Source organism: Scatophagus argus, chromosome 5, assembly GCF_020382885.2.
Source record: "Scatophagus argus isolate fScaArg1 chromosome 5, fScaArg1.pri, whole genome shotgun sequence".
NCBI classification, from domain to species: Eukaryota; Metazoa; Chordata; class Actinopteri; family Scatophagidae; genus Scatophagus; species Scatophagus argus.
The window spans coordinates 26,287,462-26,312,159 of record NC_058497.1 but is presented as its reverse complement, the minus strand read 5'-3'; the positions used below and the strand labels follow the sequence as shown (position 1 = coordinate 26,312,159).

Below are 24,698 nucleotides of genomic sequence, written 5' to 3'. Positions count from 1 at the left end.
TTTTTACTTTGAGCTACGTCCAGTATGCTAACATGGAGGGGGAGGGGCTTATGACCAGCCAGTCACCAGGGGGCCATCCAGATGTTCTGGCTCGTCTCGTACCACATGTTTCAAGGAGAAGGCATATACATACTGTCTACTGTTAAATATAAAGGTACACACAGACTAGAGATGGTTGGCCCTTCGTCATCCTCGCCCTCCTCCCCCTCCTCCCCCTCCCCCCCCTCCATCTCCTTCTCTCCTGTTGTGGCAGATATTTGTAGTAGTGTATAAATATCAGTGTTAAAATCTCTGATCGGCTCTCAGTGTCTCACACCTTCATCAGCTCAATGCCGAGCTCGTCTCATTTCACACCAACGCACACGTCAGCTCATGTGGCGGTTTATAAAGTACAAACACATGACACGGTTGTCCTTCATTCACACTCACTGCCGTCTGCCCGACAACAAGGACGCTGTTTGCTGTGTGTGATTTCCACTGCCGTGACGCGAACCTGCAGGTCAACGCTACCTCCTTGCTTCACTGATTATTTGCCCACTAGAGGGCAGCAGAGTTCTGCAACATGTTGACACACACAAACATATGACACTTTAAAATTAATAATTAAAATTTATTTTTTTCTTCTTTGAAATGTATCGTCTTCATTAGGTGTTAATGAAGATACAGACGGGGCTGTAAACAACAGCTCTGAGTTCTTTAAAGGTTTATGTTAATGATTTAGAGACGCGGATGGCACGGTGCATAGCAAGAGGGTTCCAGGTTCGAATCCCGGTCTGGGCCCTTCTATGTGGAGTTTGCATGTTCTCCCTGTGCCTGCGTGGGTTTTCTCCGGGTTCTCCGGCTTCCTCCCACAATACCAAAAACATGCACATTAGGTTAATTGTCTACTCTACATTGCCCCCTAGGTGTGAGTGTGAGAGTGTGTGGTTGTCTGTCTTTGTGTGTTGGCCCTGCTATTGACTGGCGTCCAGTCCAGGGTGAACCCCGCCTCTCGCCCGTAGTCAGCTGGGATAGGCTCCAGCTCCCCCGCGACCCTGACAGATAAGCGGTATAGAAAATGGATGGATGGATTTAGAGACGCAGCTTTCAGCCGTTTTAACATTTTCAGTGTGCAGTAACGTCAGTGCAGAAAACAAATAGCCAAACTAAAAGCTGAAGTTATGAAGTGAACGGGCTGAAGGAAACTCTTTGGCTCTGATGGAGCTCAGGACTGATCAGGAGGACAGCTGCTGTACTCCACACAGTGTCCCTGTTTAAACCTGGACCACATGAGACCTTCTGGAGGTGTACAAGAACACACAACATTAATAAACTTCAGACCCTGACGATCCTGTCAGCGTGTTGGCAGCCTTAAATAATCAGTGAAGTTAAGCTGCTGGGCCTTGTGTCCATAATGTGCACAGTGCAGTCATCACACTTATCAACTACACCTGTCACTACCTTCACAAACTACCGGGAGGCTTCTCTGTTGCCTCAGGTGAGTCTAAACATCAGTGAAGGATTTCCAACATAAAAGTTCACAAACATGAATCTCAGCCAACAGTTTGTTTCACAGGAAGTGTGAACAGAATAAACTTCTTCTAGTTTAATTGTTTCCAGAGCGGACGACTCAGAAAACACTGAGACAAACATTTTTGGCTTCGTAAGCTGTGACAGAAACAGAACACACCAAACTAAAAGTACCTCCAACACGCCTGTGAGTGTGTGTGTGTGTGACCTTGACAGTGATGTCTCAGTTATATTTACAGTAACATGTATTTTTATCTGAGCAGCTGTGTGTTTCCTCAGCTCTCTCAGCACCTCGTATATCTGCAGTGTTAACGGCAGTTTGCACCAAGTCAGGACTCCACACTGGATGATGAAGCAGTCCTGCACACACGTATTCACAAAGTCACGTAGGAAAATCAGCTCCCACAACCTAAAAGGGTCTGTAAAGCACCCACAACACCAGCATCACCTTCAGAGGAACTGCTGGCCTGATAGTCAATGATTACTGATGTCATCAATGACAGAAAGACGACTGAAGGTTACTTATTTCCTCTGTTGAGGTGTGTACTTCCAGCAATGTTCAAACACAGAGAAAACTGTTTGTACTGCTGTGATTTAGATTCCAGTTGTTTTTTTAAGCTGAAAAGTCAAATATTTGCTGCTTCCAGCTTCTTAGATGTCAGAATTGGTTGCTCTTCTTTGTCATTTCCAACAGTGAACGAAGAGTTTTGGACTGTTTGTTGGACAGAAGACATCACTTTGGGCTCTGATGAGCTTTCAGTTCTCTGACATTTTATTGATGAATCGATTAAACATCAGTGCACAATCGTCATTAATGCATAAGGATGATGATAGTTTGTTGTTCAGGTCAACGTCACCTGGCGTCTCTTTCCTGGAGCTCCTGCCCTCAAGCTGCAGGCTCCTCAGAAGAGCTTAATGGTTAGCGATTGAGCGTCTCCTCGCTGCTTCTGCCCTCGTTTTCCTTCCTTTCCTCACATGTGTCAGTGAAGGCTTGTGTCTGTCTGACAGTCTGACGGTCTGAGCCGAGTCAGTCCGAGCTGTGCTGCACTGCTGTCAGTGTCTCTGTGTCGCCCTCTGCTGGTCGCTGCCAGCTGCTCCAGCAGTGACCACTGTGGCTGAAACAAAGTGGTGGTTCTGTTAGTGCATCAGTCTATCAGTATCATCAATACTCACCGTCTCAGTTTTACGCCAGGGTTAAGCCAGAACGCTTCACTACACACCTCCCACATTTCTTTTACTTGGATTTTTGCTCTGTGCTGTTTGGATTCAAGTTTTATGAATGCTTTGTGTCATTTGTGTGGCATTAAAATGTTCTGTCAGGGAGAGTTCAGGCCAAAATAACAAACCGACCTAAATAAATCAGTACCAGCAGCTCCCCGTGGGTTAAAGTTTGTTGTCTACAGACAAACAACAGGTCAGAGTAGTTTAAAATAATTAACTGATTACCTGCAACCTGTCATTAAAGCTGCAGTGTGGAGCTTCTGTCTCCCCCTTCTGGACAGTGAGAGGAATTACACAAACACTTTCGAAGCTGTCATCATTTCAGAATCAGGATCAGGATCAGAATTCCTTTATTTATCCCTTTAAGGGAAATTCTTTCAATTCTTTGATACTCTTTCATCAGTTTTACTTTTCCAGCTGAAGGTTCTTGTTCTGTATTTTACAAAGAAACTATAAGACTGATTTGTCAGTCCTCAGTCCTATAAGAAGAAAAGTTTTTCTTTATTCTGCAGTTTCCATTTTATTGTCAAAACCTGAGGCCTACGTTACCCACAATGCATCTGTTGTTCTGACGGCTGACTAATGTATCCAGAGCTCAGTCAGTTATCACACAGCAAACTTATTTAAAACATATGCAGAAACACCTGGAAACACCTGGAAACACCTGGAAACACAAACTGAGGAGTGCAGTTACTGCAGTTTCCTCTGTTGGTGAAATCAATGTGTTTAAAGCTGCTTTAAGGAGCTGCTTGTTGTTTTCTACAGTCATGAATTTTACAGCAGACGGATCTCCTGCATCACTGATTCAACATCAAACATTTAGCACACACACACACACACACACACACACGTGCTGTTGCTGTACGTGTATTGTAATCATACTGTGTGTATATAATTTGTTGGATTTTGTGACCACATCAGTTGATTGTAGTAAAGTAATACAGCAGATGGAGCAAAGAGAACTTGTGTTAGTGTTAGCAGTAATACTGCAGTACCTGCAGTTGTCCTGATGTCCAGCAGGTGGTGCTGTGTCTCCAGTCTTCTGTCAAACACTGAAGACTGTTCTGTGTGAGGCTGAAGCTGAAAACTTCATTCAGGGTGAATCCAAACCTCACAGACTGAGTCTACCCACGATGCCCTCTGTCAGGCTCTGAATCGGCCAATAGCAGGCCTCGAGAGGTGACGTGTCACATCTGCATCAGTGTCATCATTCTGACCGTATCCAGCATGTACTACAGCAATATCAATACATAATACCATTTGTAATACTCCTTAAGGTCTTAGATACCATTTGATGTCAGAATACACAACATTGCTTTCCGGTGGTGAGATGAGCCATGAGCAGAGAAACAGGGATTTGTCATAAGAATATATTTTGTACATATGTTCAGCGTAAGCAATAGATGGTGGAACAATCAGCTTATGATGGTGTGAGCGTCTTCCAGCTGCTGTCCTCTCTGCCGCCCACACCGCTGTGTGTTACCGGGCTCTCCATTCGCTTCTTTTCCGGGTTGAGCTGCACTGTGTGTGTGTGTGTGTGTGTTAACGTGCTGAATGAATAGATGAAGAAATCGTCTGCTACAACATCCTGTAAGGTTTCTGTGTTCAGATCAAGAAATCATTTTTAAATTAGCTGTTTTTAAAGTACGAGTCTGGTGCTACTTCACATTTTTCTCACTGACTCTCTGGGAAAAAACACCCAATAACAAAGACGTACAGAGGACTTAAATCTCCAAAGACCCATAAACACATCGTTCAGTAATTTCAGCTTAAACAGGAGGAATTAGTGAGTTTGTTGGGGACTATTTTCGGCAGTGGATTAATCCACAATTGATTTTCTAGTGAGTGTGTGTATGTGAGTCAAAATAAACTGCAGTGTGAAGTTGGAGTCTAAGTTACTGTTCATCTGAGAAAGTTGTGTCGTTGATCAGCGGTTAGGGTGTCGGACCCGTAACCGGTGGATCGCTGGTTCGATTCCCCGTCCCGGTGTCCATGGCTGAGGTACCCTTGAGCAAGGTACCTAACCCCCACTGCTCCCCGGGCGCTGCACGCGGTCGCCCACTGCCCCGGGTTTGCTGTGTGTGTGTGCACGTCACTTGGGTGGGTTAAATGCAGAGAACAAATTTCATTGGAGTGAGTTCCCTCCAATGACAAGATATGTCACTTTCCTTTTCTTTCTTTCTTTCCTTTCTAACTACTGCGTGTACTCTGTGTACTCTGACTTCACTGTGAGTATTGAGTACTGCGTTCTCAGTCTGTGGTGGTTTAATGGTGACTTCTCCTGCCCTCTGATGAGGCAGTTTGTCTATCGATCAGGAAACATACCTGAACTCTACACACACACACACACACACACACACACACACTTAGGACTGAAGGGCAGGAACTTTACTGTGGCAACATCACAATCGATCCCACGGCTCATTAACACCCAGCAAGAGTTTGCGCGTGTGTGTGTGTGTCAATGCAAAATGAAGTTATAACACTGACTGATTATTCAGCAGATATTCTCTGCAGTCTGAGACCAGGATAGGTGTCCACCTGCTATCATCTCTGTTGATGTTGATGTTGATGCTGATGTTGTCTTCTGCTAAAAAGAAGACAACATCAGCTCCTGAGGACTTCGTTGTCTCAGATGTCCATCCAGAGTAAACAGAATAAAATCAGAGAAAAAAAGACCATTCAGAATTTGTCTGAGAATCGTCATGTTTTTACATATCTGTGGAGATTCTGAGTCATCCAGGTCATTTTCACTCAAAGAGTTAAAGCAAGGCGTCTGGACTTAACCTGCTGAATGAATAGATGAAGAGATCTTCACAAGTCCAGACGCCTTGCTTTAACTCTTCGTGTTTGTACGTTTTCTTCAGTATCAAAGTCATCCAGTGATTGTCTGTACTTCTTTGGCTACACTGCTAACAACAGTGGCTAACAGCTAACTCTTATAAAGGAGCCAGGTGCACTAAATGTGGACAAATTCTGGCTTAAAAATGGTTAGAGAGAACAACAGCACTACTAACCTGTAGTTCACATCACATGTAGTCTTTAATTGTTCCCAAATGGACCTACATGTTGGTGTTAGTGTTTGTCAACATTCACCACCTTCCATTTTCACATAAAGTCTTATTGCCAACATGTTCTCACTCCCAGCTGGTCAGCTAAGCTTCACACTGCGACGCTCCATCAAGTGAATGGTGTCATCTGCGTAGAAACACACACTAGGATGCCTTCCTCCACTTTGGATCTAAGCTGACATCACTGCAGAATTCTGTGGTTTTTAAGCAGCAGACTAAATGATGATGCAAACGATGAAGATGTTTTTCTTCGTCTTCCTCCTGTCTGCCTCTGCTCTCAGTCCCAGAGTGCAGGTACGAGGACGCAAATACACGTCAGTAATTACAGACGCTGACCTGGTTTTTTCTGCTGGGAGTGTAGGCCTACATTCAGCACTGCGGTGCATTCACTGACACGTTCTCCACGTGCTGCTGTGGGGAAACAGACACGGGGCCCCTGTTAGAGGTGTGACGATGGTAATCCTGTTCAGTCTGTCAGCAGGATTCATGAAACCTGCCGGACACGTCGGCCTCGGGCCCTGAAACAAAGTGATTGGATGTGGAGGATTAGTTTTTAATAGCATCAAAGTGTTCACACGATTCCAGAGCTGAAACTCTCACTGAAATATTCAGCTTAATTACAATGTTTTTCAGGTCATGTGCAGTCAGAGCATTTCACTGTCAGAGCTCTGTTTCTTCTTTCAGGAGGGACGTGAACAGAAACTCTCACGTGTTATAAAGTGTTAGCAGACGCAGAGCAACATGATCACACACAGCAGCAGGATTTCAACATATGTGATCCTGTGTGATCAACAGTCAAATGTTTCAAATCAGACGTGTCACAGTAATTAGGAAAAGACAAAACCAGGAGCACAAAAAAGGCTCAAAGGCTCCGTAACCGTAGTAACTTCACTCTGATTGGCTGCTGCTGATGTGAAAGGCGACTTGATGAATCAGAGTGTGGATGAGTCCAATTAGCGGTGAAGAGCTCGTTACACAATCCAATTATGAGCTGTAGAAAGGATGAGTCACTGACAACAAACATGGAGTCATCCATCATCATCATCATCATCTTCACAGTGTGAGTGTGTTGGGGGTCAACAGTGTGTCAGAGAGAGTGGAGAGGAGTATTTAGTTATTTTGTTTGTTGCTTCATCGGCCAATGAGATTTCTGCAGTGTAACCGGGCTGACGGATCTCGTCAGGGGATCAGGAGTTACAAAAGGCTGTTTAAAGTTCTGCTGGAAATCCCAAAGTCTCCACAGACACCAAACAGATCCGGATTAGTGTTTCTAAAAGGTAAAGAATCACTAAAGTCCCGATCAGATCAGACTGGGCTCCATTGAAAGTGTGCAGAGTTAGCTGTTAGCAGCTCCTGTTAGCCACACTGAATGAAGCCTGTGTGTCCACACGTCCCTCAGTTAGGACTCTGAAAAGGGTTTGCACGTCTGTCCCCAAACAGCAAATGTCCAGTCATCGTTTTCTTTTCTAGAACTCACACAGTTAATTGATTAACGAATCCAGCTATGGATTAAGTTGCCTTTCAAGCTAAAGTGAGATCGGCTGTGAAGCGATGAGTAAACCACTTCTGCTCAGAGAGCGTTCGTCACTTAGAGCTGATCTCAGAGCAGATCTCATGGTTATTCAGCCCTGACAACATGTTCGTGAGGCTCCTCTGCTGCTGTGACGATGCAGCAGGCATGAAAATGGTTTTATGTAACCCTGCAGTCACAGCCTCCACCAGGAAGGTGCAGCTGAGACGAGGAGCAGTGACTGATGTGGACTGATCACATCCGCTCTTTTAAACTGATAAAGACTTCCTGTCAGGTTCACGCTCATCCACTTTAATCACTGAAGCCACAATATCCCAATCAGGAGCAGCTCTCAGCTGTCAGTCAGGACCTTTCAGCCCCTTTTTATAGCATCAAATAACTAATTAAAAGCAAACTTACTGTTTCAGAAAAATGAACATTTGAACAAACATCAGTGTGATAAGAACCACCTAAAATTACAGAAACCATCTTTTGGAAAAATGTATTTGATGTGTACTTTGTTTTTAGTTTGGCTCATGTCCCATCTGCTAACATGGAGGGGGAGGAGCTTATGAGCTGCTCTGCAGTCAGCCACCAGGGGGCGTCCAGATGTTTGGGCTGCACTTTTGGGGAGCTCTCAAAGGCTTGTGGTCTGACCAGCAGAAACACAGAAATGTGACTGAGTGTAAATCTAAAATGGATGTGATCTGAGCTTAATGGATGCTGCAGTTTGAACCAGCAGGATGAAGTGAAGGTGCAGTGGACTGATGTGAAACACACACACATGAAACATCACGCAGAATATTTTTAGGATCTTCTTCCACACCTCCACCGCCTGTCTCTCCATCACCCTCTCTCTGTCTTTGACTGGTGCTCTCTCCCTCCCTCCCTCCCTCCCTCCTTCTCTCTCTCTCCTCTCTCTCTCTCTCCTCTCTTTCTCTCCCCTGTCTCTCTCTCTCTCCCTCTCCTCTTCCTCTCCTCTCCCTCTCCTCTCTCTCTCTCCCCCTCCTGTCTCTCTCTCCTCCCTCTCTCTCTCTCTCCCCCTCCTGTCTCTCTCTCCCTCTCCCTCTCCACCCTCTCCTCTCTCTCTCTCTCTCTCCTCTCTCTCTCTCTCCCCTGTCTCTCTCTCCCCCTCCCGTCTCTCTCTCCCTCTCCCTCTCCACCCTCTCCTCTCTCTCCCCTGTCTCTCTCTCTCTCCCTCTCCTCTTCCTCTCCTCTCCCTCTCCTCTCTCTCTCTCCCCCTCCTGTCTCTCTCTCCCTCTCCCTCTCCACCCTCTCCTCTCTCTCCCCCCTCTCCTCTCTCAGCCTCTCATCACATTCAGCAGCTCTCAGCCTGAGAGGAGGAGATGTTGATCGGGCAGTAGAGTCGAATAGAGCAGAATAGAGTCGCTGTGTTTGCTGCTTTAGTGTCCTCGTTTCTCTCACTGGGATCATTTTGAACTTTGTTGCCTCATTGGACGTCGTCGCCATCTCTGAAGACGTCTCTGAAAGTTGTCGACGAAGTGGTTACAATGGCGGATGCGTGAAGGCTGTTCCTTCACGGAAGACTCGTGGCGGCGGATCCTTCGGCTCGTGGACGCACCGTCGGCTCCTGCAGCCATGTGCCTCCATTGGAGGGTCTGAGAGCCTGAGGGGGAAGCTGATAAATTACCCAGATTGCATTGAGGCGTTTGCATTCATATGTGCTGCTGCTGTTTGAAGGTTTCAGCTTCGGTAGATGAGGGAATTAGAATTTAGTTACTGAGAACAAAAATGCTGACTGAAGTGTTACTTGGGATTTTTCTTCTCAACCGCACACGCTCAAACTTTGTGCACTTTCAGGACGTCTCATCTGTTTTATCGTTATGAAACCAGCAAAAAGTTACAAGATACAAATAATTCTCCTTGAGGTTAGCGGTCACGACCGAAGCTTTGTCGCCCCCTCTGGTGGAAACCAAAGCTACAGCATGTAGCAAAAGTGTCTTCCACTAAACAACAAACAAAAATAAACAAACAGCCACACAGGATGTTATGCTCTTAGATTCTGACGCATCTGATGAGCGGGTGAGTGGATCTGAAGTGTTTTGAATCACTCTGTAATCATGGAGGATGGTGGATTCTACCACTCAGACTAAAACGCGAGCGTCTTCAGACTCGGCAGGCGCAGCGGGAGCAGACATTTTATCCTCGGAGGCTCGGACCTCCTCTCGGGGAGATGGCGGCGGCCATTGCCAGCTCCCTGATCCGGCAGAAGCGTCAGGCCCGAGAGTCCAACAGCGAAAAGGTCGCCACCAATAAGAGACGCTCGAGTCCGAGTAAAGACCCGAGGTCTCTGTGTGAGAGACACATCTTCAGCGTCTTCAGCAAAGTTCGCTTCTGCAGCGGAAAGAAGAGGCCTGTGAGGCGGAAACCAGGTGGGTTCACAGGCTCACGACATCACGCCAGCTTTCAAAATGGAAGCTTTAAACACTGACAGCTCTGTTTAGCTTAGCTTAGCTTAGCTTTAAGACTGACTAATACATGTTTGACTTCAGGACTTACTGCAGCCGTACACTCGACTCGACCAGAGAGACTGTGTACCAGTCAGAAGGTAGACTCAGGCCCCATTAGCTTTTTAGTCTGTTAGCTTTTAAGCCTGTGAATTCCATACAAAAGGGTTGGTTGGTTTCTGTGTTCGATGAGACAATGTGCACCTTTTTGTCTCAAATTCTTATTTTTTGCATCTCAGAATTTCACGTTGGGCCAAGGATTAACTAAGCAGATGGTTTTTAAAAATCAGGTGTTTTTTTGTTGTTTTGTTTTGTTTTTGAGCTTTTAGTTTGAAGGCACTGAGTCAACGTTCAGCTGTGTGTTGGTCCATCACTGCTGATTCAGATTCAGAATCAGAATCTGCATTATTTGCCAAGAACATGTGACCATACAAGGAATTTGACTCCAGATTTTTCTCTCTCCTGTGCACCATACAAAATACAAAATAAAAAATAATAAAAATAAAAAATAAAGTATTTACAAAAAGAAAAAACAAGATATAAATATATGTACATGATTCCTCAGCATCATCATAAATGAGTTGTTTCACAAAAGCAACAGAAAGTGAAAACCAGCCAGCAGTTGTACTAAACATTGCATATTTCATCAGCAGTTTGAAATATTAATGCAGCAATGAAAAGAAACACTGAGTGTGTTTCCAGCTGCTCCTCTGGCCAAGACGTCGACACGCCTTTCACTTGTCTTTCACCTTTCAAAATGACAGAAACTCTTGTGTGTCGTCCTGCAGGACAACAAACAGAAGGTCGACCTGAGCAGAGTTTCCTCCTGAGCAAACGTTTCTCTTGACGCAGCGAGTCGGACGGCTGGAACAAATTTTGATATTTGCACATTTATGAGCTGCGTCTCTCATTAGCCCACAGCCTGCTGCTGCCGGCCGCTTCATGTTTTCTTGGCAAAACAACAAACAGCTTCTTAAAGGAACTATTAAACAGCACTTCTGCTTGTTCAGCTGCTTCGGTCTGCGGTCCGGAGACGTCTCCGCCGAGGGGTTTGTCGGATCGGAGTGGGTCGTTAACCGCCTCCACTGCAGGAGGCGGCAGGCCTTTGGTTCAAACCCCGTCTGTGCGATGAGGACAGTACAGGTGGACGCATTTCGCGCTGTTCATACAAACTTCCTGTTTGTGTCTCACTTTAAAGCTCGTGTCTTCGTCTGTACATGCTGGCTTGAGGATTTGGTGCTTTTGTCAGTTTCATGTCATCACACATGGAAATAAAAAATCCTCCTTCATCCCCAGCTGACGGTTTCCTGCTGATCGGCTGTCAGTTATTGATGAACCACGCGATCGATAGCTGCTGTCGGCGGCTGTTTTACACGAGCCGTTAACACACTTCATTCATATTTACTACCTTCTCGTGTGCATTTAAATAATCGTTTTGTGTTCGGCCATTTTTAATTTTTACTGGTCATTCATTCAAACTTTACTGACCAACACATTTTTCCTTCTGTGGTTTTATCACAACTTTCAAAAACTAAAAACTGTACTTGTTTACATATGAAAGTTAAAGGAAGAAGACAAAACTTAAATCGAAAACGCGACACAAACATTTAATGTTGTGGATGGACTTCATGGTTCACAGAGCAGAAGCGCCTGAGGACGTTTACAGGAAGATCAAACCTCAGATGAGAACAGCGTTGAAACTGTTTTGTGGCTGACTTGACTTTTAAAAGATGTGTCATCCTCATCACGTTCGCGTGCAGGAAGCAGCATGTGATGAGGTGTTTTCTTTCTTCTCGCTCACCGATGTGTTCGAACTCACAGCTCAAACATGTGACACACACTCAGAAATATAAAAATAACCCAGTGATTAAACAAGAGAACAAAACCCGCAGAACCCAAAACGAGCCGTGTGACTGTTTTCTGATTGGCTGCTCTGATGACAAACGGGTGATGGACGGAGTGACGTCGTGTCCTCCATCTCACGCAGCTTTTCAGCCTCTTTTAGCTCAGAGTTTTGTCATTCGTCCTCTCCGTCCATCGGTCTGTCTGTCAGTTCACTTTCAGTCTTTGCTGGCATGAAATCATTTTGCCAAAGTACAGAAGTATTTGGCCAACACACAAACAGTCTGTCTGTCTGTCTGCTTGTGTGTCTGTCTCTCTGTGTGTCTGTCTGTCTGCCTGCCTGTCTCTCTGGGTGTCTCTCTGTCTCTCTGCCTGCCTACCTTTCTCCCTCTCTACCTGCCTGCCTGCCTGCCTGCCTGTCTCTCTGCCTGCCTGCCTGTCTGTCTCTCTCTCTGCCTGCCTGTCTGCCTGTCTCTCTGCCTGCCTGCCTGTCTCTCTCTCTCTCTGCCTGCCTGCCTGTCTGTCTCTCTGCGTGTCTGTGTGAACATTAAGTAGCACAGCAGCCTGCTCCACATCAGCCTGTCTGCATTTCAGTCTATTTCTGCCGGAGATGATGAGTCCTTCTGGCCCATATTGTCATGTGGAGCATCACTTCATGTCTTTATCTTCCATCGTGTTGACGTCCTCAGACCTTCAGCCGAATGCTAACGTCACAGTGGAAGCTTGTGGCTGCTGGTGGATCAGCTTCAGCCGGTCTGAAGCCGTTGATCCGTCCGTCTGCAGGTTAACTTTGCTGCTGTTGAAATCAGATGAGATGCAAACTGGGAAGCAGAAAGTGCAGCTCCTGTCACACTTCAGCAGGTGTTCGGTCGGAGGCCCAGCACCAACCAAAACACCAACCAAAACCCCAGCCTTGTGATTGGTGGACGACATGACATGACAACATGGTATTTGTCATCAGCTTTGACGGGAGGAAAGGTGAAAGACCACACGGCACATCAACGTTTCACTGTCTGTGCCATCTGTGGAGTCGAGTCAACTGAGCAGCAGCTCGCGTCCAATCACAGTCAAGCATGGGAGGGCGGGGCCAAGTGAAACTCCATGAACTGATTTAGTGGAGCCGAGAAGCGACTTGAGGGGGCGGAGCTGAACTGGGCTGAGTTTAGTTGTGTATGTTAGTCAGTTGCTGCCCCACCCTGAGTGTGATGAAGTCCACAGTCTGCAGCTCAATAATGAACGTGAGGATGGTGTGTGTGTGTGTGGTGTGTGTGTGTTATTAGGCTGACCTCTCAGTGTGTGTTTGCAGTGTTAATCTCATGTGTGTGTGTGTGTTTCAGAGCCGCAGCTGAAGGGCATCGTGACGCGTCTCTTCAGTGAACAGGGCTTCTTCCTGCAGATGCAGCCTGACGGAGCCATCAGCGGAAACAAGGACGAGAACAGCGACTACAGTGAGTGTGTGACGTGTCTGCACCTGAAACACACACCTGAGACAGATTTCACCTCAGCCTAACAGGCGTCTGCCAAAAGCACCCGCGTCCTCCATGATGGGAGCTGCAGATCATCGAGCTCCTGCTCCTGACTGTCGCTTTACGTTTCTGTGCGTCCTGAAGTGCAGGATCTCACGCCTTCTGTTTTCTTCTTCACATGTAAAACACAGCGGCAGCAGCAGAAATACGAATAAACGAAGCCGTATGACAACCATCAGCTGAAGGATCTGAGGTTTAACTTCTGCCTCAAGCAGCAGCTGAACTGCAGACTTTACTGCGTTAAACTGCTCAACACGGCAGGTTGCCTTAAAACGTGTTTAGAAGAAACTTAACCAAAGTGTAGGAACCTGAACTTCTCCTGGAAACACTTCTTTCTTTCCTTCTTTCTTTCTTTCATGATGGATTATCTGATCAGGTCGTAGTGAAAAGAAGATCATGACTCATTTCAGTCCGTCCGGTCCAGAACAGATCTGAGTTTCTCCTGCTGGATCTCCGCCTGGATGAGCTCAGGATTACAGATCCTGCTGAATCGTTTAAATCCTCTGGTTTGGAAAAGAGAAGCAAAAAGAGGACAAGAAGAAGAGGAGGAGGAGGAGGAGGAGGAGATGTTTTGGATTTCCCTCTCTCGCTCTCTCAGATCATCTCTGTCTCTGAGTTAAATAAAGGAGGATTAACAGCAACCATCGCCACAGGCCTCTTCCTCCTCCACCTCCTCCTCATCCTCACCCACACTGCAGCTCTCTGTCCCCGAGGATTAAATCACCTCTCATCACTTCATCCCTCCATCTCCCGCTCGCTCCCCCTCTCTTTTATTCAGTGTCTTTTCTCTCGCTTTATCAGCTGGAAGCACAGCATCGCATCCAGCAGGCTGCAGATGAGCCGCACAGTTTAAAGTGCAGAAACGTCATGTTTTTCAGTTCACACACACGTGGATAAAACGCAGAAGATTTTACACGTAACATGGATTTACTGAGGCTTACGGCAATACAGCTTTTGTCTGATTAGCTTGATGGAAGAGATTTTAAAAATATCTATTTGGTTACAAATTCATTATGCCAAAAATGTTTTGTCAACTTTTGCACTAACCAGCTCTCTGTCTGTCTGTCCGTCCGTCTGTCTGTCCGTCTGTCTGTCCGTCTGTTGCCCTCCAGCTCTGTTTAACCTGATCCCAGTAGGTTTGAGGGTTGTTGCCATCCAGGGAGTGAAGGCTGGACTCTACGTGGCCATGAACGCAGAGGGATTCCTCTATACATCAGTAAGGAAATCTGTCTGTCTGTCTGTCTGTCTGTCTGTCTGCCTGTCTGTCTGTCAGGTTTTTTTCTCAGTTTATTTTGTTTCTTCAATTTGGAGGTTTCTTAGGCTGGAGAAAATATGCAGTGTGTGGTACATTTGTAAGATCTTGCGATACAACACTGAAGTAATCAGAATCAGAATCAGAATTCCTTTATTTATCCCTGAAGGGAAATTCTTAAAATAAACTTAAATAAACCTTTCTCGTCCGATCTCTACTGCACAGACTCTGGCTCCAAAATTAAGATAATTATGTAAATATGTGGGACAAGTTTGACAAGCAACAGATTAGCTAACATGAATGTCTTCAGACAGCAGCTTGTACTGTGATGGAGGATGTTAGTAGTAATTGATGGATGTAATTGTGACGTAGCTCAGAGTAAATCTACAAGGTAGCTTTAACTGACTGCTGGTTCAGTAAAAGAATCAGAAGACAATGAAGTTTCTCATTTATCATGTGTGTTTGGGGTGATTTTAAAGTATTCTTATATTTATGTCCATTTTAGGAAACTATTTGTTTGAATAACAGTTAATAATGATATCAGAGGAGAGTCCTGATCAGCCCGCAGTGTAGACAGAGTGCAGTCATTGCCGCTTCGCTTCACTGAGTCCATCCACCATCCATAATTCATGTCTGCTCCTTCCATAAAACTTTAAAATGCAATTCTTCTGTCCAGTCGCTGTGTGCACAGCATAAGAAACGAGATGGAGTGATGGACTGATGGAGGAAGAGAGAGCTGATGGACATAACAGGATGGACAGGAAGGGTTAGACAGGAAGGACAGGCAGGAGTCCTCACTTTTATCCAAAACACACAGGAAGCCAGACAGTAAAATATTGAAAATGATTTGTTTTTATTTGTCATCAGTTCAGTGTCAACATATGCCATGAGTCCTATCTGTTCCCACATCCTCACAGAAGCTGTAATTACTTCCATTTCCTGTGACTTACGCTGAATTTGAGCAGCAGGAAAACCTCCCATTTTCCAACATAATTCTAAGATGGTTACTCAACCACATTTTAAGATGTCTCTGTATGCAGATGATGTCTTGCTTTATGTTCTAAACTTTCCGTAACACAACTTGGCAGTTAATGCAAATGAATAAAGAACTTTTTTTAAACTTTACTGCCGCTTTGTGTCACTTGTCATTTCCAAAATTGAAGCCAAGCAAGCTGAAACAGTTGGATTAAGAAATTCTGTAGATCCTAGTAAACTATGAATCTCATTGGGTGCTGTCTTCACCTCTGGTCTTCTGCATCTGTACCTGTACCCCGACATGCAGATATGGATCGTTTACTACGCAATCTAACACGTGAGCGAGCTAATGATTATTTTTGACGATGGCGTAGCTTTTTTTTATTCAGTTCAAAGGTCCTTTATTGGCATTACAATTTCAAGAACTGCCAGCATCGAAACAAAATGAACTGTGTAAAAAATGTTATCCCATGACAGGCAACCACACACACACAAACGCTCACTCTGATGTGTTTTGTCCAAGTGGTGTTGCCGTACTTAGTTGTCCAAGGCAGTTGTGTACCATTGACGTTGAAGGTGGAAATTGTGAGGTTGGTCATAAATCTGACTTGAGGGAACATTTCAGTTGAGGTTTAGGCTTTCAGCAAACCCTGATTTCCCAGTTCAGATGGAATTCACCATCAGACCCATGGAAGTATAAGGGGGATGTGGATCCAGCATCAAAGACAGGGCGCTCAGCTACCATGAAAACTGCTCGTGGCTCACGAACATGTCAAAGTTCTGCTAATGACCGGTTTAGCTAATCTGCTAACTTGAATGGAGATAAAATGATTTACTCTCAGGACTTTTCCAAATGTCATCAGACTGAATGGATCAAAATGTGAAACGAGTTATTTCACTGTGATTTAACGGGCGCTTCTTTCACAGTGTTAACTTAATGGAAAAAGTTTTGCGTGCGTCGTGTGATGTCGTAGTTTCGGGGTTTGGGGCTCCGATTGGGTGGCGTCAGCGATAACCTCAGTCTTCATTTCACCCACACTTATTGATCACATATTACAAGCAGATGGCGTGTCAGTGGCATCAAGTGAGGAAGGGTTCTGCTCCTCTTCCTCGTGCTTCTTCTCCTTCCCACAGTCAGATGAAAGCAAAGTGTGCGCTGCGAGACGTCCCGTCCAATCACTGTTTTCTGAATTATCTCATGTTTTGATATGTGACTCAGGCCGCCTGCTGGGAGGAAAAAAGAAACGGTTTTCATCATTTATTCCCTCAGTTTCCTCAGCCCTCCTCCGTGCTCCATCGTCCTCCACCCCCTCCCCTCGTCTTCGTCCTCCTCTCTCTGGTTTAGTGCTGTCATCAGTAGTTACGGTGATCCTACCCCTCGAATACGCAACCGTTTCACAATGAGGTCTACTGAGCCCTGCAGAACAAAACATGATGTTGAAGTTGTTGTGTCGTCTGTGGGTCTGCACACATTTGTTTTCAACGAGCAGAAGACAGAAAAACACACGCAGCTCACTCTAAAAATGTATATGTTTGATTGTCCTTGAATGCACCAACAAAAGTCAAACTTTTCAAAGCTGGCAACTGCATCATCAGCCATTTTGATTTCAGTATTTAGTTATTCATCAAGCAGCAGAAGTATCGTCAGTCAGTTCCTCCAACCTGCTTCTCTTTTATTCGTTTAAACTGAATCTAAACATTTAAACTAAATGCTCTGCCTGCTGCTCAGACTAAACAAGACATTAGATGACGTTGGTTTGCTTATATTTATATACCAAATGATTAAGCCTAATTATAGCCTTTAAAGGCCCTGATTATCATTAGACTTATGATGAGTCAATTGTTGAATTAGTCGAAAGAAAACCAACTATTTTGATAATCGATAAATCGTTTAGTTATTTTTGCATTAGACTTGCTGCATTTCTTTGTCATTTATGTCAGTAAATAAAAAATCTCTGGGTTTTGGACTGTAATCAATAATGAAAATGTTGTTAGTTACAGCTATAATTGTAACATCACAAGTCAGGTGACTGCAGCTTTACCTTCTTACTCCATTAAACAGGTTTCTGTGTCGTGTGGGGTTGTTCTGCTCTGATTGGCTCTCTGCACCACCTGTTATATCCAGAGAACACACACACACACACACACACACACACACACACACACACGTTATACCTGGGGGGAAGTGAAATGTGCTAAATATACTTCAATCTAACAGTGTTTAACAACACAGGGTGTCCACGTGACTTCATTTCCCCCCAGTGATCCAACACTGTAAACTGTACCTGAACGCATCGTCTCAGTGAGACTCAAACTCTCACTGTCCACTTTGTTCTGTCCATGTAGCTCAAACTAACACAGTCCAACACGACAGCCTTCATCACATTCATCGTGTGAAGTACTCTTTTACTGCAGTAAAACTAGTGTAGTACTCATACAAGTACTTCATAACAGAAAAACACAGCTGATGTCCAATGAAAAGAATTCAAACATGACGTCTTCCCTGTGTGTGTGTGTGTGTCTCAGGATGTGTTCACAGCAGAGTGTAAGTTCAAGGAGTCGGTGTTTGAGAACTACTACGTCATCTACTCGTCCACGCTGTACCGGCAGCACGAGTCGGGTCGGGCCTGGTTCCTGGGCCTCAACAAGGACGGAGTCATCATGAAGGGAAACCGAGTGAAGAAGACCAAACCCTGCTCACACTTTGTCCCTAGACCTATCGAAGGTGAGACACCTGTGGACACCTGGCCCAGAGTCCACAGCTTCATCCCCAGCACGGAGAGACTGTAGACCAGGAAGTGTTTAGCCTAGCCTAGCTTAGCACAAGTGCTGGAAGAAGGAGCAATCTGTTAGCATGTGGCTGAAAGATGGTGTCATGTCTACTGGACAGGTTGGGTTTTGTTTTAGACCAATCACAGTCATGGCTCGTTAACACAGATTTTATGGTTCGTATAACAATCTCTGAAACGACGTCTGCGCTGGCTTTGTTGGTGACAGAATCTGTGGGATTAGACGACCAAAGAAGAGCCGCCTGATCTGAGGTCTTACACTTTGTGTTATTTACTCTGAGGCCAGTTCACATTAGGGCTGTGCGATGTGCATCAGGATGCAGCGGCTAGCGATGTGGCTGAAGACAGATTACAGTGCTGCCCTCTAGCTGTCAGGAGGTTTAAATGCCCACACAAAATGAACCACGACCACAAATTTTTACATGTGAATATTAATTAGAACTTGTGCTTGTGTCAAAAAGAGTCAGCGTCACTGACACAGAAAAGGCTGAACACCGATGCAGAGTCATAAAAGCAGGGATGCAAGGCAGAGGTCTAAACTAAAAGTCTTTATTAACTCAAACTCAATACATAGCATGGCAAGACAAGACAACCAGTCTCCTGGCATGAACACTGAAGACAATGTAAAAGTAACACTCTGACAAAGGTGACTGGGAAGACAAGGACTAAATAGACAAGACAACGAGACACAGGTGACACACATTAGGAGGGAGAAAGCAATCAGGAAAACCAAAAGCAAAGTTACCTGAAAACAGGACACACAGGGGAAGTGACGCTTTTCAAAATAAAACAGGACATGACAAAACCTTGAACATAATACATGGAAACACGAGACACACATGGAGCATGACAAGGACTCAAAAACCAAAAGACAGAGAACCGAGACGTGACTGAAACCTGAACTTAAAACATGAAACACATGAGAAGACAAACATGAAACATGGCACATGGACTCAAACATAAAACATGGAAACACAAGAAACACAAGGACTCCAAAAATCAAAAAACAAAGCATAACAAAAACACCAGACATGACAGTTTGAAGATGAAACGCTCAGACAAACAATACGCATCACTGATGCGTTCTTTTCAACAAACAGTGAAGTCACAGATAAAGTAACTGTGCGTGTAAGTTACTAGATTTAAGTTACTTGTTCATTTTTTTATTCTTACTATTCCTAAATGCCTCAGTGAAAAAGACACCAACAAAGGTTAGAAAATAAGATTGTGAGTTAGTGCGTACGTGTTGATCTGCAGCACCTGAACTCATCGTCGATGAGAGGTGGAGCTGAGGTCGTCCTTCCTCTTCCTCTCAGTCTGAGGACACGGTGGAGCTCTAATATCACAGATGGAGGTTTAACAGGAAACATGAAGCTCCGTCTCTGCTTTCAGCTGCCCTGTCTCCCCCCTCCTCCCCCGTCTTCATTTAAAAATATCATCTCCCCCTTCCTCTTTTCCCTCCACCCTCTTCTCCTCTTCCTCCTCTCCTTCAGCCTCTCCACGTGGCCACAGCAGCACAGACGTCACCATACAGTATCTACATGAACTGCCAACACACAGCGTGACGTTACTGTGTTTGTGTACAGTTTGAGTTCTGGGGCCTTGCTACAGAAAATGTCCTAACTCTGTCCAGGAGACTCCCTGTATCCGTGGCAACGGCAGCCTCACTTCACTTGTTACTAGCTAGCTGCTAGCCACGACTCAAACTGTGAAGGCTGGAGAAGCTAACAGGCTAGTGTTAGCTTCTCCAGCCTTCACAGTTTGAGTCGTGTTTCAGTGTTGACGTTGTTCCCAGACCTGACAAGACTGTTGCTGCCCGTTTTGGCAGGTCTTTTGAATTTAGGACAGCGTCTGTGCCATCCTAACCAAAGAAAGTCTTCTGTCTTCTGTAAGGCTGAACTCCTGTTCAGACATAAGACAGGATTTTGGTCCTAAATGCAGTTAAGGTTTCACACGGGTGCTGTAACAACACAGGTTTTATTGGGGGTTAATGAAGTGTTCTTTTTCTCCCCCGTCCTCCCCCGTCCTCCCCCCTGCAGTCTGCATGTATAAGGAGCCGTCGCTGCACGAGCTCGAGGAGAAGCTGCTGAAGTCCTCGCGGAGCCCGACGCTGAACAGCGGGGAGCGAGCGAGGAGCCGGGAACGCAACCAGCAGCAGCAGGAGGACTGCACAGAGCAGGACGGATCATAGCCTGCAGCGCCCCCCACAGGCGGAGGAGGAGGAGGAGGAGGAGGCGAACTCCCATTTTAACACTCCCTCTGTTCAGCAACAAAAGCAACCACACCAACAAAACAACAACAACAACAACTACTACTACGAAAACAAAGAAAAAAAGAAGAAAAAAAAGGGGGAAAAATCTTCTTCTTGCTCGTGTTGAAATATTTTAAATGTAAAGGGGGAGGGCGAGGGGGCGGGGCTTGTCTAAAAAATATCAGGACGTTGATGATGATGATTTACATTTTATGCAAAAAGCCCTGCTGATTACGGCATCCGGAGGCTAGCACACCTACTCTTCATCGCTACGTCGTAATCATCATCATCATTACGGTCACGACGATGACGAAATGTTTTCTGTTGAGCGAATGCTGAGAACTCGAAGCTTTAAGCCATGTAGAAACTTCACTCTGTTTCATTTCCTGATGAATGCAAAAACTTTCGCACTTTCGACACACTGCGCTTCTTCTTCTTCTTCTTCTTCTTCTTCTTCTTCTCCGTGTTGTTCTGTCCAATCAGAAGAGCTTTTCTGTTCTGTCTTCTTCAGCTGCTACATCTGGTTTGTTTCTGTGTTTTGGGGGTTGGGGAGTCGTGGGATTTGTCGCAGACACTGCCGGTAAGAAGCACTGAAAGGAGCACTTCCTGTTCTGTTCGGGCCGCGCTGGAGGAGGTCAGTCAGGTAATCCGGTTCATGTTTGGGATTTTAACTCAGCACTTGAGATGATCAGGACAGGTAGACGCCCTGCTGGTTTCTAGGAACTTCACATTCTTGCGTTTTGCACGTCACCAGTCAGTTTGCTCATTGACTTCCTTCCTTCCAGTCCGAAACTGCGTTCAGTTCCTTTCAGCGAAAGTCGAGTTCAGAGAACTGAAACTGGCTGCAGACAGAGAATCCATCCACAGGTGGACGTTTGGTTCAAACACATGCAAAGACTTTTTATTTGTATCTTCTGGCTGACACAACAAGTTCAGTCTGACAGGCAAAACCCAGGGCTGACAGGATGCAGCTGTGGACCCTGCGGGGGAATTTGGTCATCTCAGTCCAGCTGCAGACTGTAGAATTTCTTAAGTCAGAGTGTCTGACTTGAAGGCATCATCAGGGACAGTTTTCAAGACTGTTCCTCCAAAACATCACGATATTTAAGCAAATAGAACAGCCAACAAAGCTGACGTTTGGCTGATGGATTCCCTCCCTGCAGGATGATTTTCGTAACAGTGAAACCAAGCAGCTCAGAGCAGGAACGTGACGTTCGTGAAAAGCTTCCTCCTGTTTCCGTCTCGTGCTGTGTTCAGGGCCTAACCGAATGAAAAGTTTTGTTGCAGAAATATTGCATGATGTATTTTCCAAAAGCCGACTGGGGGATTTAAATGATTTATTGAGACACTAAGAGCTGTGTTGTGTAACTCTGATCCGGTCTGAACAGGATGAGTCGACTCTGGTACCTGGTCTGTCCGGCCGTGATTTGATATGATGAGACGGTCTGCTGAGGATGTTAATGTGTGACACAGCATGTATTTATGAGCCTCAAACACCTCTTGTTAACACGATTGTACGTTATGTTTGTTTGTACGCGGTCGGGCACACCGAGCTCTGATTGGTGCACTTTGTAAAAAGGGGCGGGGCTGATTTTGAACTTTTTTCTTCATGTGAACAGCATGTCAGATTATGAGCAAAGCAGTTTTGTGTTGGAAATTAACTGGAGCTTGTGGGCCAATCACATGAAAGGGGCGGGGTTTATATTCAAATCCGACCAAAGGCAACCTGATGATGTCGGCAGCCCCCAGTCAGTATTACAGCAGTGTTTCCTGCTCCGTGATTGGTTCTTTAACAGCTGAGTACTGAAGTCTTCGGCAGGTCATGTAGTCACTGGTTGGTTGCTTTTTTGTATTCACACAAAAGTATTTTTCTTTAAATCTCCACAGAAATCAAATATTATCAGAAAAATCTGATGTGGGTTCAGTTATTGCTTTTGATTATTGATGATTGGCAACTCAAATGAAGCTGTTTTTAGTGGTTTTAGCCCGGACTCAACATCTGTATGATACAGTTAAGAACATAAAAACTAAATATTTAACCTGCGATGCGTTGAATGAACCTTGGAATCGGGACGGTCCCAGCAGGAGGCCTGGCAGGAGACGACAGCAGTGTCATGATAACAAAATACATTTCGGACAGAAATGAAGAATAGTTAGCGTTAAGTCCTCTCCCGGTCTGAGGTCCTGCTCTCGGCAGTGTTGCTTTCAGGTGTCGGCTGATGGGAGGATTTGGTAGCTTGTCGAACACTGCCCTGCTTCGTGTAGACGTAAGTCACTGCCCTGGAAGCTGTGAGCCGTTTCACTCCGTCGTCACACCTAAAGAAATGATTCTGCCGTTTTGTTCGTCTCATCATCGCAGACATTTTACGAAGATGAAGTTTGTTTAAACAACAAATATTTCAACATTCCTACTGATTGGTTTCATTTGCTGTTCATGTACTAAAACAGCAGAATGCTCCTTTAAATGCTTCTGTTAAAACACACACACACGACTCACCGTTAGTGTGAAGTTCAGGTGGAGTCGCTGCACTGCCCGAACCCTTTACTCGTCTCTGAAGTTACTGACCAGGTTTCACAAAACCTCCACGTCCTGTGTCCCGAGACCTTCAAAATAAAAGCTGTCTTCCCTCTTCTAGAAGTTCTGCCACTGCCTTCGTTTTAATACTAATGTGATGATAGCATAAACAGAAAGAAAGCTTTTCTGAGTGTTCATGAACAAACGTGAGCTCAGACTGCGAAGGGATTCTTCCATTTTATTAGTTTGTCACCTGAATGCATCAAAGATCACATTCATACTTTTTGGGAAACTCAGTCGCCTCCCATCAGCTGACATCAGTGGACACGAGAGTCTGTAGTTTATTTTTCAGGGTGACGTCACAAAGATTGGAACTAATTCAGTTTTCATCATCTCAGCCGACGGCTGAACTGCTCCATCAGTAAACACTCTGCTGTTTGTGCCGGGGGGGCGGAGAGGAGGCGGGTCTGGGTGGGCGGGCTCATAGGCGTTCACTCTTATTGGATGGACTGATGGACGGATGTAACGAAGGACCGTTGGAGCGAAAGGAACGAACCAATCAGAATCCACCGCACTGCCTCTGAGAAAGTCTTCCAGTGTTGGGGTTCAGACCACGAGGATTGTAGAGAGCGACAGGAACATGTTTTCCTTTCTGGTCCAGTAGAAGTTTGTGACGAGTGAATGAAGTGTTTGAACACAATCAAACGATAAGAATGTTGTCACACGAACGTCCTCTCTATCACATCTACTTCTGGAGGTCAACTGTTTTCTCAGAAGTAGAAAGAGTAGAAAGGACTGTGACTGTAAGAGAGAGCAGCAGGTCGACTGAGACGCTTTAATATCACATTTCACATCAGAATAAAATATCTAAATTATATAAAGTCTAATATCTGATAAGGTTCTGAGAACATTTCTATTTTTCTTTCCTTCACGCTCAGTCGACCTGCTGAACTTTCACCGTTTCTTTATCCAAAAACAATAACACACTCAGCCTTTGGGGAGCGCTGTTGCTGTTGCTGTTGCTGCTGCTAGAAGTTTGCAGCACTGACGACATCCACTGACACAAAATGATGATGTCATTACGAAGCGACAGAGGCCCTCTGGTGGTGAACAGAGAGCATGGATGTGTTATAAGAGCGGGATGCTGATCAGCCTTGCTTTTAATTACTCCTAGTGGCCACTTGTGGTATTGCAGAGGAAAAGTCTGGGCTTTGGAAAAGAAGCTAAGGCGATATTGAAGTACAGCCAGGCGATCATTGGACTGAATAAACGCCATCTTTGGCCGTGATCTCCAGCTCTCATAGTACCTCCATGACAGTAAGGGGCGGGAGTATGGCGAGCTGCCGCCATGTTGAAAGGTCTTCGTCAAGCCTGAACTCTCTTGATCTTTCTTTGTGTTTGCTGATGTTTTGCACCTTTTCTGAGACACCTTCATATAACACATCGTATATTAGAACAAAGTCATCGCAAATAAGCAGCAGGATGAAAAAGATGATTGAAAAAATAAAAAGAACAATACAAAAGTTTCAGCGTCCGTCTCGTTTTTGATTCCTGTTGAACTAAATGTTTTGTTTTCTGTTTGTTAAACTGTCTAAAAATTCTAGTTAGGTTAGCTTAATAATAGTTAGCTGAACTGACATTCATAAAAATGGCTGACGATTCTCCACTTCCTCTCGCTGTACCAAAGTGAAGCCGAGTGCTGCTATCTTCCTCTGGTGACATCATTTGGAGCCAGAGTCTGTGCAGTAGTGACTGGGAGGAGGAGCTGC

General features: G+C 45.2%; 1 protein-coding gene across 3 annotated transcripts in view; it reads left to right on the top strand.

Annotated features, from left to right (window-relative positions):
• The window catches only part of LOC124059755 (fibroblast growth factor 12-like), a 35,216-nt gene extending 10,769 nt beyond the window's left edge, over positions 1 to 24,447 (top strand). For 2 of the 3 annotated variants that reach the window (XM_046390057.1, XM_046390056.1), the window contains exons 2-5: positions 12,959 to 13,069; positions 14,260 to 14,363; positions 17,901 to 18,099; positions 20,203 to 24,447. In XM_046390057.1, the coding sequence (XP_046246013.1) occupies positions 12,959 to 13,069; positions 14,260 to 14,363; positions 17,901 to 18,099; positions 20,203 to 20,354 (566 nt within the window). In that variant the 3' untranslated portion in view covers positions 20,355 to 24,447. Of the gene's footprint in view, positions 1 to 8,570; positions 9,705 to 12,958; positions 13,070 to 14,259; positions 14,364 to 17,900; positions 18,100 to 20,202 lie in introns of those variants that run through there. The other variant, XM_046390058.1, reaches the window with a different exon arrangement.
• The last annotated feature ends 251 nt before the right edge of the window (positions 24,448 to 24,698 follow it).